Source organism: Centropristis striata, chromosome 19, assembly GCF_030273125.1.
Source record: "Centropristis striata isolate RG_2023a ecotype Rhode Island chromosome 19, C.striata_1.0, whole genome shotgun sequence".
NCBI lineage: Eukaryota > Metazoa > Chordata > Actinopteri > Perciformes > Serranidae > Centropristis > Centropristis striata.
This window is the reverse complement of record NC_081535.1, coordinates 13940905-13956175: the sequence shown is the minus strand read 5'-3', so window position 1 is coordinate 13956175 and position 15271 is coordinate 13940905. Positions and strand designations below refer to the sequence as shown.

General features: G+C 39.7%; 1 protein-coding gene across 1 annotated transcript in view; it reads right to left on the bottom strand.

Moving 5' to 3' along the window:
• LOC131992809 (WD repeat-containing protein 70) overlaps nucleotides 1-14799 on the bottom strand; it is a 46554-nt gene extending 31755 nt beyond the window's left edge. Inside the window, exons 1-9 of the mRNA XM_059358501.1 lie at nucleotides 14709-14799; nucleotides 13764-13814; nucleotides 13562-13645; nucleotides 13372-13477; nucleotides 13060-13243; nucleotides 12398-12457; nucleotides 11711-11844; nucleotides 10232-10385; nucleotides 6723-6799 (exon numbers count right to left, since the gene is read on the bottom strand). Coding sequence (XP_059214484.1) covers nucleotides 6723-6799; nucleotides 10232-10385; nucleotides 11711-11844; nucleotides 12398-12457; nucleotides 13060-13243; nucleotides 13372-13477; nucleotides 13562-13645; nucleotides 13764-13814; nucleotides 14709-14733 — 875 coding nt within the window. The 5' untranslated portion in view covers nucleotides 14734-14799. The remainder of the gene's footprint in view (nucleotides 1-6722; nucleotides 6800-10231; nucleotides 10386-11710; nucleotides 11845-12397; nucleotides 12458-13059; nucleotides 13244-13371; nucleotides 13478-13561; nucleotides 13646-13763; nucleotides 13815-14708) is intronic.
• Between the last annotated feature and the right edge of the window lie 472 nt (nucleotides 14800-15271).

The window sequence follows — 15271 nt, the reverse complement described above, 5'->3', positions numbered from 1 at the left end:
CTTCCATATCTCCAAATGTTAACAAAAAGGGAAAAATAGTTAAATATAAAAATAGTCTTTCGATCCCTAATGATTCAGATCCAATCTAAAGTTAAATGGGTTCTACCTTGGCCCAAACTAAACCCTTCCACCTGGTTTCAGGAAAATTGAGGCAGCAGTTTTCTGAAATCCTGCTGACAAACAAACTGAACCTTACCTCCTTGGCGGAAGTCAAAAATGAACTGCAGCTTCACCTAATTAAAGTTGCATATTTTATTCCAGAGGGAAACATCTGGGGCTGTCTCTAACTGTATCCTCTCAGAGGAGGTGGTTGTTTTGAGAAAGAAACAGCAATGAAAGAGTGAGATGTCAAAATATTCACAATCCGCATGAAGAAACTGACAAAAACTGTGCGCCCTTTCCTCTTCCCTGCAACACTGTTTTCACTTCAATCAGCAGCCCCTTTTTCCCGCACAAACGCTTCAGAGACAGAGGGGTGAATGTAATAAAATGAGACCCATACATCCTCAGTCATGCGTGTGCACTTTACGAGGTAGCACAGTCGTTCACACATCAACTTAGGAGTGACAACTCCCCAGGCTCAAGATTTTATCTGTCCGTCAGGTTATAGGCCTAATGGGGGGGGAGATGGTTGCTAGGATCACTTTCCTAGATGATGAGATAAGAGAGAGAGCAGTATAAGAAAGGCATACGTCTTGTATAAGGTTGTTGGTTGGTCAATGGGGATAGGCTGTGTTGCCTGATGGCCGGTTGACTGACTAACTAGGGCTCTGTTATGAGAAATGCGGATTAGGAGGGGAAGATGGTCCATCTTGCATCGCAGCTGAAGAAGATAAAGTCGGGGAAATAACAGAAGGATTTGGGAGGAGGCATACACTCAGTGGAACTCAAGCAAGAAAAACTCTGGTCTAAGCACAGATGCTCTGTGGGTACAGTGAGATACTGAGTCAAGTAAATTTACAACATTATTAGTGTGGCTCAAAATTAGAAAATCAAGCTAAAAAGGCCTTAAAGGGGCAGGTGAGACCACACACTGAAGGAAGAAAATGCTCATATTTTATCTAGAAATCTGGTTGATAAAATGCAATCCCTATACAGCAGTGGCCCCATATTTAGTTTAACAAGAAAATAAACAAACAGTGTATCCAAACACTAAAGAATTTGAAGTAGCTGTCAGTCAAAAATTCAGCCATGACTGTGAATTGAACAAGAAGCATAAACGACTCCTTAAATGTATGGTATGTGCGTTCTTGGGCAGGATATGGAACACTTGCAGTGTAAGGCGGGCAACAGTTGGAGACGAGCTGGACTGTGGATGAACCTGATGTTTAACTGTGTGAATCGCCCCAACATGCTCACACACACACTTTGTAATGTCTTTCTGCACTCTTCATCCCTGTTCTGTCACGCAGATAAAACTTACTAACCCGGCAGTAATGCCCTTTCCACTCTAAAATATCGAATGTAAGCTATCACCAAGAATTTTGCTGAAAATACTGAAAAATATATGACCTACTTAGTTGACATGATCAGAATGCTAGAAGTTATCAGTTAGGAACACACGATAAAAAAAAAGGTTGAGAAAGAAATCCTGAGTTACAACAAAAGACTTTCAACTCACATGCAAAAAAACATTACTGATTGCCAGGATTTATTTAAGCAGTATATCATGAATCTGCCTTGCGGGACTCTATTTTCTGGCTGCTCTTCAATGGTTCGCTAAGCTAAATGTGTCACATATATCACATCATGTGTTGGTTTTGAACCTCTTGGTCTCAATAGTGAAACAAATTGTGGAACTACCTTAAACCTGCATTGTTTTGAATTGCCAGCAAGAGGCAACTCCTTTGTCTGCAAAAAAGAAGTCAGACTGATTAGAAGTCTATGAGAAAATGATCTACTTCTCACTTGATCCATTACCTAATTATTTATTTCTTAATGCGGCATGGTGTTCATTTTTATAATTATGGTCCCATTTAGAGTAAAATAGACAATAAAATAAGATATGCTTTGGAGCGTGGCTCCCTTGTGTTTGACAAATCGATACAACGGTGCATTGTATGTTTTTAGTCTTAGTCTCAGTTCATGAAAGTTAATTGTGACATTTTGATAACCTTGTTCAGCATTGACTCGGACTGCAACACACTCTAAGGAGTCGTCTCTTTATTTTTGAATTATGGATGCACCTTGCAAACCAAGCCAGCTAAGGATTGCATTAATTAAATAATAATTAATAATTTAGCATCTTACCATAGTTACACTTGCTTGTCCAAATATGGTCACTTCTGGTTTAAAAAACAAAGAAACAGAACGGTCAAAATACCAAACTCAGACTTAATAAGTAAGTTAGTCCACAAACAATTGGTTATGTCACGGTGCTTGGCCACTTCTTTTATAAAGTCTATGTTTTGAGCACATGATAAAGACAAATCATTTGTTCCTCAGCAGTAAAAGGTCCTGCCATGTTGTCCTCTGGGTCTCCTAGCATACAGCTACACATCTACGTCCAGCTGCAGCCCTGACAGCAGGCCAGCACGAAGGGAATCCCTGGCATTCAAACCTCCTGGAAACATTCCTCAAATTGTGTGTATTTGTGTGTGCACATGTGCAAGTGTGTCTCAAGTCTCAACAGAAGTAACATGTGGGTCCAATTAGAAAGTCGCCGTTTGTCCTATCCTCTGCTCGACTGGCTGAAATTTCAGTCACAAAAAGAGCACAACATGAATTTTTGATCATTCTCCTGGGGCACTATAAAACTACAGAAAGTACAACCAAGAATTGGCTCTGTCATCTCCTAGAAGCCACTTGTGTAAAGCTTTGCACAATGTTAGGTACAGTTTGTTAACAATTCTTCAGTATGCGGTATGGTTTGTTAAACAAAATTACTCAAGATTAAAGTTTTTTAAAGCTGCTACTGTTTAGGATTTTGTTCATTATAAAAGGCTGCAGCTCTCATAATACGGCACTAACACAAAAGTCCCAGCCATATTTTTAGTTTACTTCAACTTCAATCCTGCCAAAGAAATACTTCCAGCGGGAGTAGACCCAGCACATATTGCCTTCACTTTCTGAGAAATAAATCTGCGGTTTTCAAACAGGTGTTCAGTCTTTCAGAAAAGACTTAGTTAGAGTGGCTCAATGCTTCATACGCATTTTCCCCCTAGGATCAAACATGAATAATGTTGGAAAACATTTCACCATTTAACAATCGCACAACTCTCAAAAAGAATGACAGAATAATGTGAAATGTTGACATGTTCACACTAGTCCAAGCACAAATGCTTTTCACTGACCGACTGGACTCGGGCACAGTTCTGCTGAAGCCCCCATTCAACCCTCAGTGTGAAAGGACAATCACTACCACCCTGCTGCTGCATTATTATGTTTGATCACTATTTCCCTCTCATCCACTTCCTCTCAGGGGGAAAAAAAAGTCTTGATTAATGAAATCATCCAAGGAGCTGGAAGGCGGTTCTTATGAATGAGATTCCATACAACCAAGGGGGCCCTTAATTAAGGAGCTGGGCGGTCCAGTGATCATGCTTAATAACCTATTCAAATAAACACAACAAAGACTCTCTAACTAGGCTGACACAGGAAGAAAGACAAAAGAACCTGGGTGTTGGTCTGATGTTCAAGCAGACACCCACTGGTACTATTGGCCCACTGCTGGTCCATTCTGAAGAGGCCCACCAGCTACAGTGTGGCCTCCATAGATGTTCAATGGGGCCTGATGAAACTAAAAAAGGATGAGCAAGAGGCCACATGAGTATGATAAGCTGACACTCCTGTAAATCAAGGAAAAACTTCCAAACATATGAATCAAAACATTTTTCCCCCCAAACTCCAATCAATGAAATAAGCAATTTAGACCATAAAACATTGGGGAAGAAAAAGACACAGACATACAGAAGTGTAAAGTTATGGTCTGTTTTGTGCACAGAGAATACAGAAGAAGCCCTCATGAATTCAGTCCTGGGGCCAGTTCCAAGAAGCAGGACACATTTGCTGAGTAAAATCCAGAACCCCTCATATCTGGAAGGATCAGCAAATGCCTGGCTCCCTTTTGTCTAGATTAATGTACAACCACAGGAGCTCTGCTCTGAGGATCTCAGGCTGTGCTTTCAAAGATTTATCAACACACACACGCAAAGAAAAATACATGCAAGTTCCCCTCCACTAAAAATGTGTTTCTCTTTTCTTTACGCCTTGATGGTATTGACTTGTACATGTGCCACTAACGCTGCATCAGTCAGTGCCACTTAAGAAAAAACAAGCTAATTAACAACATTAAAAAAAATCATAGATGCTATATACACTAACTGCTAATGCATCTGATAGTCACCAATTTTGGTCCACAATAAACTCCTCATCTGAGTCTGAAGGCTCCAACATGTATGGCTAAATCTCTTTGATGTTTCCTCTAATGCTTGCCATTTTCATGCACACCGTACTTTCACCAGCCAGCCTAGCACCCATGGCGGTGGTTGGCCAGGTGGAGGTCAGATTTAGAATTTCTCAATGAGGGAGAAAGAGTAGATGTGCTTCCAGTCTTTTTTATCTTTTTATTTCTTTTTATATGGGAAAACCATATTATGCAAAATATTAGTCACAGCAGAGTATTTTTAAAGTGTTTGGAAGGGGGCTTAATATGTGTAACCCTGAAAATGAAGAGTTAGAGAAACAAGGACTAAAGTAATGTGATCAGTGTGTTTGGCACCTGTTTAAACCCTGGCGTCTACACTCTGTTTGCGCCGGAGGAATGAGAGGGACATATGATTTAAAGAGTGTGAAGTTTGAGGGGTAGTAGTTTATCCAAGAAAGTCAAGTACAACACTTCATCACTAAGTAGCCCCTGTACTGCAGTGCACATTGCTAAAGCGATGATAAGCAAGAATGCAATATGAGAGATTTGACATGGGGTTACATGGACAACATCTTTCACCTGTAAATCACTATATGCAGCCCCTCGCACTCTCTTTCCATCTCTGAGACGCAGGTTGCTGTGCTGACCTGCTCTGCTGCTGTGAACCCCTCTGCTCATGCAGCTGCTCCGCCTGTGAATGGTTCCCTGTGCGCTCCTCTCGCCGTTCTCCTGTGAGCTGGCCAGGGGCAACACCCAGTGCTAACGTGCCAGGGGAGGATTTCCAGAGCCTCAATAAGAGCTAAATAAACCAGCCTCCACATCTGGGAGAGCAGTAACACTGGTAAACACTGGGCCGCGGCCTGCCCGCAAAGCCAGGCCCTTGTTTCCACTTAATGATGATAGCCCTGGGTTTCTGCACTGCTGCCTGTCACACTCACTTAGACTCATCACTGTTGCTCTCACTCAAAGTCACACGCTCACAAATATTCACTCACACCTAAACAAACAGCAAAGGGTTACAGATTTCTCAGTCATACAGGACTACTTTTAGGGAGGGAGAAGATTGTTAATTCTCGGCTTTCTGAAGCAAAAAGATTATAAATATGCGTGTGTGACGTCTTATCTCCAGCAGTGTTGCTCTGGTCCAAATCACTGCATACTAATAAACGGCTGCATTTGGACAACATCCAGTATAAAATGTGCCATGTGTCAATGCACAGCTGTGAGGCCAAGCTACCCTTTCCAGATGCATAATCTGGACTAGAGGACTCCCTGCTGGTGACAAGAGGATGAGAGCAAAGAATGGTCTCGGAACTGACATGCACATAGTAATAGATAGTTGCCCCAGTAAGAATGATTCTGAATAAATGTTGGACAACTTAGTTTAATATTATGGAGGGAAGTTCTATAGATGTAATCATTAGATATGTCAGATCCAAAAAGAAATTCACCCGAAAAGAAAAATTTATATTTTGGTTGTTTCTGGATGTCACAATAGGGAAATGCTTTTCTGCACTGGTGCATCATATGGAATAACAGAGCAAAATGAGCAAAATTATTATCAATATTTCCAGTTAGAAACAGCAAACAGGCACAACAGGCGATAGTATTTTATATAATTACTTTTCAGTACTGCAAGTCTCCTGTTTTATTAAGTGGATGCTATTCCCTTATGGACTTTCTACAACATAAATATGTATTAGTAATAAGAACATATTTCAGTAGTAAACCCACACGTTTGATATGCCTGTGCATGAAGTGGATATTTTGGTAATTATTTCTCCTTCTGAAAATTGAATGCATTAAACCATGATGGTTTAACAACTTCAAGAAAGACAAAATAATAGATTTTGCCTAGAGCTGGGCAATTAATCTTACTATTTTTTCAATTACAATTTTGGCTTCCAACATTATGAAAACAAGATAGTTTAGAAAACAAGATTATTGTGCCATATTGTGTTTCGCAATGATGCTGTTGTTTTATGTGTTGTAAATCCCATGAACCCCTCTCCTTTACAGTGGTGCGCATTCACCCTTCCCTAAAAAACCTTCTGGCATGTTTAGTTCAGCTTGAGGCAAGATGATTATTTTTTTATTTTATTTTTTTAATGTGTATATTATAAATACAATAAATAGTAAAAAAATATATATATGTACATTTATATATTATATATATAATATTTATTTTATTTATTTATCTCATTTTTTTATTTCTTTTTTTTTAACATTTTTTATTTGGTTTGTATGAATTATTTTTGAAGTAATAAAAGTAAGGGAATATTTACTCATTATCCTGATTATTGCCCTAATTTTGTTGACATCTCAGGGCCCACAACATAAAGTTATTTACACTCACCCATCATTGGAGCAGGTCATGAATTCTTCCTTGATCTTGGGATGCCAGCAGCCACTATTCAGCATAGCTGTGTGGCCCTGAAAAGAGCAGAGTGTGAAAATGATCAAACTGCACACTAAACAGGCACTAAATTGTTACAGGCCAGATCCTGTGGCTGGCTTCCAGTCGCTTTGAGGTGCAGCAGCACACACCTGTGAATCATGTGGTTTGCTGTGGATTCAGTCGGCAACATAGACATTCAGGGCTGCCATTTGCCCTCCAACTGTTTTCTAACTCATTTCAAACTGCTGTAGCATTTGTAGCAGGGAAAAGATGGTGGAAACATAAAAGGTGAAATGTCGCCAGGAGGAACCAATGAAGGTGAATTCATGAAGACGTCTTTTGCAATCTTAGTGCACACAAATTATGTTTAGAGACAGCTGTTGTTCTTCGTTGTTAAATCTTAAGCCAAAACTACTGTGCAAAAGGTCACCAGTTACGTTTTTGTGACGATGCATCGTAAGAGTTGCTTGAGTGAACTGCATGGCAACTGTGAGGCATGCACCCACAGAGATTCATTGTCTACTACCCAATGTTGGCAATTATGTTGCCTCATCTGAATGCACCTTCAGCTCTCCCTTGAGGAAAGGATCTTTTCCGACCTTTAATTTCATCATATTGTAACCTTTTGTCCTTCCTCAACTTAGGTTTTACCTTCCAACTGAGCCAGTGAACTCTGAAGCAGTGCAGCAGGCCGTGTCACAGCTTCAAACAGCGAGCTCCTACGAGAGCAAGTTTTAGACATTTCCTCTGCTGGAGTACTCCTGTGGAGAATTATTCATAACAAATGACTTCAAAGTGGGATAACCCAGAGAGAGGCCTCTCACCACTGCCAGGTCAGAGAGGAACACTTCACTGTGCTGCAAAGAGGCTTCAGACATGACGTACCGCTATTTGACAGGATGCTCAAGAAAGCAGAACCTTGCATGAGCAGAAGTTGACCGAATGACATTGGTATGTGTGCATCAGGAAGAGAGGCCTGCCTGTTCACTGTCAAGTATTTTAAACACACATCTTTAATAATCGATAAAAAGAAACTGCTGTGTTCTTGCTGTTTAACGACCAAAAAGTCTCAACAACAAGCTTGTTATTAAAGTTGTTAAATTTTATGCTAAAATACACACTCACTATATGATGAGGTTAAAGCTTCAATGGGCTGTGAATGACTGCTTCCCTGCTCTGTGTAATAACATCAGTGTTACAAGAGCTTCATGATTAGGGTGAAGTAGCCGCTACCTTCCTAAACAAATCTGATTCCTCTTCCTCAACAGTTTAGGACAACAAATTGCCAATGACTAAAGAGAAACAGCCGGATTTGATCAGTAAACTAAAATAGAGCAGGTTAATGACAAACAGCACCAAGAATAGAAACCTCCCTGATAACGAGTGACTAAATTGGGGACAGCACCAGCATGTCCAATTTGTTTTCACTCAATTTAGCATGGGCAAAACAGGATTCTATATTTATTAGGTTGAGTTGATTTGTTGACCAACAAAAGGCATTCATGGCCCAACTTCTTTTAAGATTTCAGATTCTCAGCTGTGAGGATTTGCTCCTTTTCTTGGTTTTTCCTTTTTTTAGACTTTGGGCTGCTGGCCAGACAAAAAATTAAAAAAATTGAAGATTTTGGGATCTGGAAACTGTGCTGAAGATTTTTCACGCTATCCTGGATTTGATAGAAAAATCACATCATGCCATTCTACTGCATGTGCACAAAGACCTCTGTGTGGCAAATCCCTCTGCACACAGTGGGATCAGGTAGTAGGGAAGCGATCGTCTGTCAACAGAGGCAGAGGAAGCAAGGACTTAATTATCACATGAGACACAGCTAATCGACTGGGACATTGTCAGCGGGCCAAAACGCAGTTTCATTGAACCAAACGCTCCCATCAGCACCAGATGGGACTGAGCAGGACAAGAATGTAGGACATCCAGGAAACCACTACTTGCAATCAATGGGCCTTCACTTGTTCAAGTTATTCATATGGCTGGTATAAACTATGTCTAAATGCACTGCAGCTGGCACAGATGGTTAGTGACCACCAATACAGTTTTCTTAAACACAGTAAAACCCAAACATGGACAATTAATTAGGATCCTTCTTTGTAGAAGCAGGTACAAGCAAGAGATGAACCGCGACAAAGCATGTGGTGGTCCTCTCCCCCTGAGTTTGCCTTTGGCTGGTAATACAACACAAAAACAGACAGGCTCATGGCTACACCTTGCTACCATTATGTGTTGGCAGGATTCACCCACAAAACATTAGGAGAAAAAGCATCCAGCCTGTGTAAAGAATTAGCAGTCACTCTTGTGCTGCAGTTGCTGTAGAAGAGAAAACACAAATGCCTGTAACATATTTGTGGTTTTAATATGTATATATTTTAAGATAATCCATCAAATGACACTGTGAATTTTTTTTTGCATGTATTCTCTGATTAACCTACAGAGAATTATCACCCAAATCAGCTCATTGTTCAGCTTTTGGGCCACAACTTCACAGTTTTGGTTCACTCTTACCACACCCCAATTGTGACATTTTTGGCTGCAGCAGGCAGTGAAAAAGCAAAACTGAGGGAGAGTGAATACTGGACTTTGATTCATAAAGTCCTTTATACTGCTCCATAACTGCTGGATGTATATTGTAATGAAAAATATTAGCAGTATTAAAAAGCACTTTTATTTATAACATTGTACTCACTATGAGAATTGCTTAAATCTGGGAATAGTGTGTTCAAAAGAAGTCAGACGGAACGAAACGTGCTGTTCAATGAACCAACACGCAGATGTCCAACTATTTTAAGGAGAAAATGGAAGTAAACAGTGAAATTATTGCCCTAACTGTCAGAAAAATCCATTTCAGTTTAGAGACTTCTTTGTTCAACTTTGACCTAGCATATACAGATGCATCTTAATACATTAGAGTATCATGGAAAAGTCCATTTCCAGTAGTTCAAGTCAAACCGCCCCAACCAAGTATTAAGTGCATAGAGATGGACATACTTTTCAGAGGCCAACATTTCCATATTAAACATACTTTTTAAAATTGGTCTTTTTTAATATTCACATTTTTTTGAGACACTGAATTTTAGGTCTTCATTAAATGTAAGCTATAATCATTATAATTAGAAGAAATTAAATAAATGAAGACACGAAATGTTTCATTCTGAATATAATGGATCTATATAATGTGTTCATAATTTCAACATTTTGAATTTAAGTTCTGACATAAATAAACTTTTCTATGGTATTCTAATTTATTGAGATGCACCTGTATGGCTTAGTTGTATGATGGTTAAGAATCTGGTAAAGTGTTGGCTTGCTTACAACCCCTCTGATCATCTAAACATTTGCGTCAGACCTCATCGATGTGTAACCAGATCTCAGAAATTACTTTGGTGAAAATAGTGTTATCATATCGATGGCGTAAACTCCAAGAATGCGACCCAAGCATAGGTGAGCAACACTTTACCTTGGTTTGGGCCATATCCACAATGTATTGGTCTCCTTTCACACACTCCATGACATTGAAGCCATCACGGTCCAACACCTTGGCCTGTGCATTGCCAGAAACCACCAGGATGACATCACCAGTGATGCTGTACTGCAGGGTCTTAATCTGATGGCTGAGGACACACACATAACTCACATTAGGGGGGCATAAGAAAAAAAGAAGATACTTTTAGTTTGCATTCCTGTGGTGCTGATAAAGTCTGATAAGAGTCTTGGTGCCTGTTTGCCAGCCATCTGCGAGCTGTGAGTTTACAAGACTTCTGCATTGTTATACAAGAGGCTGTTTGATCCTTCAAAGGGTTCATGGAAAAAACAGCAACAGATATGTGTAGCTATAGGAACAAAACAACACAGCATCTAATGTACATGCGATAACTGGTCTCCTTGATCTACAACACACAACAATAAGCATATTGGTGCTTTAAGCTATGAAATGTAGAGAATGAAAACACGTTCTTTGAAACATTTTACACAGAAGAAACATAATGAAACACATTGAAAGAAAATAAACATTACACAAATGGCAAGAAACATAATACGATATGAATGTAAAAAACAAACAAACTAGTGTTTAAGCTTTTAACTTTAGGCATCAGTCATTCCTTTCGAAAATGGATATTTTATTTTAATGTTTACACTGAACAACTAAGAAACATGCATTTCATTCTACCATTTGCTGCAGTGCATACAAGTGAAGAGACAGACAACTATCTGGACCACTTAACCAGAGTGAGATTTGCAATTCAGGTCAGAATCAAATAGCATTAACACAGCAGGGGGTAGTTGGGGCACCAACATTTCCATACACGGAGCAAAAAGTTCTACTGCTGAAATGAAAGTGAGGCCAACACCAATGCTGTTTTTAATTGGGGGGGGGATTTGGCATCTTCAGAGGCGCACTACAGCACCAAATGTTCATTTCCATCATTGTTTTAGTTTGACTGAGCTCATAAGTTGCCTTTTTGGGTCAGGAAAGAGGAACAGTGGAGCTCAGCAGTGCAGCTTTCTATATGAAGCCCAGCTTGTTAGTAAACCAAACAGGCTACTGGATCACATTGTAATCAAGCTAAATGTAGCGTAAATTTCTGTTAATAAGGGGAAGCCTGCTCCAGCTCAGCCCACTGGTTCCCAAAACCGAAAAAAGAATTTGATCTTTGATGATGGCTTCAGTGGAACACAAAATAAACATGCACAGACACACAAACACACAAACACGTATCTCAACCATCTGCTTCTGAAAGGCTCATTTTCAACGAAAAGAGAGGATGTCACAGAGTTAACATTAGGCCCAATGAAGCCTAACAAATGTGTGTGTGTTTGTGTACACTTTGGCACACATAAATGCAGCGAGTGTGCTGGATGTTTGCATAAAACTAATTAAGCACATGTTAAGCAACTGTGTTGATGTTCCACATTGTGTTCTCAGAAGTGAACTCACCACTCACAGGGCTGGAGGGATCTGAAGGCCTGCAGCGCCTGGTCCATCCCAGCAAAATCCCAGAACCGCACATCATAATCATAGCCACCAGTCACCAGTCGGGCACCAGAGGGGTCTAAGCCAAGAGCAGATACCTGTGGAGACAATGACCTAAATTTATAACTAAAAGACAACCTAACACCCTGTAGAGGCAAACCAACTGTAGAGGCTTCCTTCTGCTGCGAGAAATATTTGATAGTGTAGTCATACTGCCTCCTCTAAAAGGCAGAAAAAATAAATAGAATCCAAATATTTAAAGTTTGTTCTTGTGAAATGATCCAATTATTCAGATCCAAACTGTTTTAAATATGCAATCAGCACTGGATCTGGATACCAGATTGGCTCTATATTGAAGACACAGAACTCTTTTCTTTTCTCACTGCTACAAAATACCAAGGCCACTCTTATTGCTAAAATTCAGCACAAAGTGAGGGAACATTGGCTAAAAAAAATCCAATAACTGATGCAGATCTCCAGATGTTTCACTCAGTTCTGTGTGCATAATGTAAATAAAATATGGTGTGGATTACAGGCCACTTACAATGAATATAGACCTTCTTCTTTTTCTTCTTCTGACAGAGAGTCATTCAATAGATTTCCAAGGAGACACATAAACAATAATTACTGAGTGCTGGAAGAAGTGCTTACTGTCCTGGTGCCGTGCTGCAGAGTGATTTCATGAGTGTCTGGAATCTTCTTCACTGGATTCTGGGGTGGAAAGTAGAAATGAATATAATGAAACCATAAAAGACTGAAGAAGGCTGAATTAGGTGTGTATTATAAGCGTGACATTTCATTCCAAGCCACAATTACATGTGACATTTAAACATTAATAGCGTGTATGGTTAAAAAGTCTGGAATCGCAGTAATCAACTGCAAATGACTGATTGGTAACAGGGATACTGTTGGAATTTAAAAGGCCAGCATCTGGGCAGTTCACCCAAGACTGAGTCATTTACTCCCCTATGTGACAAATTAATTGACACACTCGCTGCATTTAGGATGCGGACATATTTTAAGTAGCACATACATTTTGATTTAAGAAAGAAAGAAGAAGGACCACTAACCACTGAATATATTTACGTGTGCTGCCATCTAGTGGTCAAATCATAAAAGCACCCCACAACACAGGGAAAAACAGGTGCCTGTTAGGACTTTTTTTCACTGAAAACTATGTGTCATGTCACAGTAGAAAAAGCACAGGAGCTTGCATACTGCTCAGAGGGTTTAACAGAACAAATTTTAAAAATCAATAAGATTTGTTTGTCTGACGTTAACTCCTACTGTTGAGGGGGTCATTTCAGACATACATCATCATCGTCATCTTTTGCCTCCTCTTCATCATCATCATCTTCATCACTGTGAGGTGGACCAGTCTGTCGCACATCATCATCACCCTGGGCTGTATACTGGGGAGGCAGTGGAGGCCCAATAAGCTCTGAGTCTGAGTCCGAGTCTGAATCACTGTCACTACTGCTCTCACTCTCCTGTTTTCTAAAAGGAAAAGAAAAAAGTTGTCTTACAGTTGATTTTCAGACATGTAACCCTCTGGGGCAGTGGCTGCCTTACCAAACTCTATAATAGCACTCACAATCACAATCAAAATAAAAATCTCAGGTTACCTGGACGTAGCAGCTGTGGCTTTCTCTCTCTGAGTTTGAACTGATGGCTTGACTGTCTTGGAGCTTTCCCCTTCCTCCTCCATCTGCTCCTCCTTCTGTCGCTCCTCTGTGGAAGCAGCAATTACAGCACACAGTTACACACAAACCTGGTGACAGGAAGAACAGCTCTATAAGTTGGTAAACAACCTACCTAATACATGATGACTCCTCTCAATGGCTGTGCGACGGGTCTGTTCAAAAATGGCATCCAGGTCAAATGTGCGGGCTTTCTTACCTGCATGAAACAAAGACAGCGTTTAAAAAATAACTGACAACTCATATTGTCTGTTCATCATAAAGGAAATAAAATAAGCATGTCAAACTATTGACTATTTGTGCTGGACTGTACATACCAAACCCAGAGAAACCCATGACGGACGCCATGTCTCCATCACCACTCGATGCTGCAAAAGAGGAGAGTATATTGATAATCAGAGTCTGAGTTGTCTAATTTATCATGGAAACTGTAATGACAATTTGTTTCTCAGATTAACCCTTAAAAGTACAGGATACATCTCTCTTGGTTGTCTTGTTTTCTTTGTGAGCATACCAGTTTCAACTATATGTGAACCTTCAGTGAGTGCCTGAGTTTTACAGTAGCCTACCCTGAAGAGGGGAAAATACTGACTCTCGCTGTGGAAAAAACACATTAATAAATATATAAAGCGTCCCTGCCATACCGAAAAATAACATAGCGGTATACAAAAGCATAACAATACCATTAGATTATACATGGTCGTAAGCCTCGGGCAAGTACAAGAACAAAGGCTTGAATGAATACCTCTAAGATAGTTTTGAAAACATATCGAACTATATAACTAAACTGCTGTGTTAAATATATTACTCTTATAATAAGTCTTCACACTTCTTGTATCTGAGTCCCAGGAATTCGCTCAAAATATAACGTTACTTTTGAAAACGTTAAAATGTTAAAGCTTGTCTGTTAGCAAGCAAAACTGTATTATTTAAGCTTGAATGAGGAAAAATAAAGTAAACACTAGCAAGAGCACCAATTGTCTCTGTTTTTAAGGACAATTGCAGCTCTTAAGGACCATTAAAGCTGAGACTAGCTAAAAGTTTTTTAAATGCCTTGGTATAAACTGGTGAACACCATTGCAGTGAATATAAGCTAACAAATAAGCTAGCAAAACAGCAACGACACGTTTTATTTCACATACTGGTGTAAGGTTTTGCGCTCAAACATAGTGGAAATACAGCCCCAATGTGCCTGAATATAAATGCGTCTTGTGAAATGAAAAAAAATTAATTAAAGACGTGTAAAAGCAAAACGTTGCTACCTTTATCCACTTTGTTGGGATCCATGTTTTCAAATTCGAAGATCCACTTTGACCACCGGAAGTTCTTTCTTCTTCTTCTTGTCTTGTGTTTGTTGCGACACTGCACCCTGGTGGTGTTTTCAATAGTGTGATAATCGTGTATGGTGATCGATTCATTTCTGTTAAGGCTATTTACACAAAAACACGGCTCCCCTACGGCCAGAGGGGAGGAGCTGAAACTCTGTGTGCAATGGATGGGAACTGTCATTTAAAATTGAACCAGTAATGCGCTATAATTGTTCTACTCCACTACATTTTGAGGCATATATTGTACTTTTTACTCATCTACATTTAGTTGACAGCTTTAGTTACTTTTCAGGTCAAGATTTAAAATGAAAAACGTGATAGGCTACATTTAAAATGATAACCCATTTTTATAAATTAAACCACTTAAAAGTTTATTAGGTAGTTAAAATGAGCGGAGTGGTGTCATTTCACAGTGTGGTATTAGTACTTTAAGGGCGCTTTCACACCTGAAAGTCCGGACCAAACGAGATAGGTGTGAAAGCGCCCTTACTGAAGTA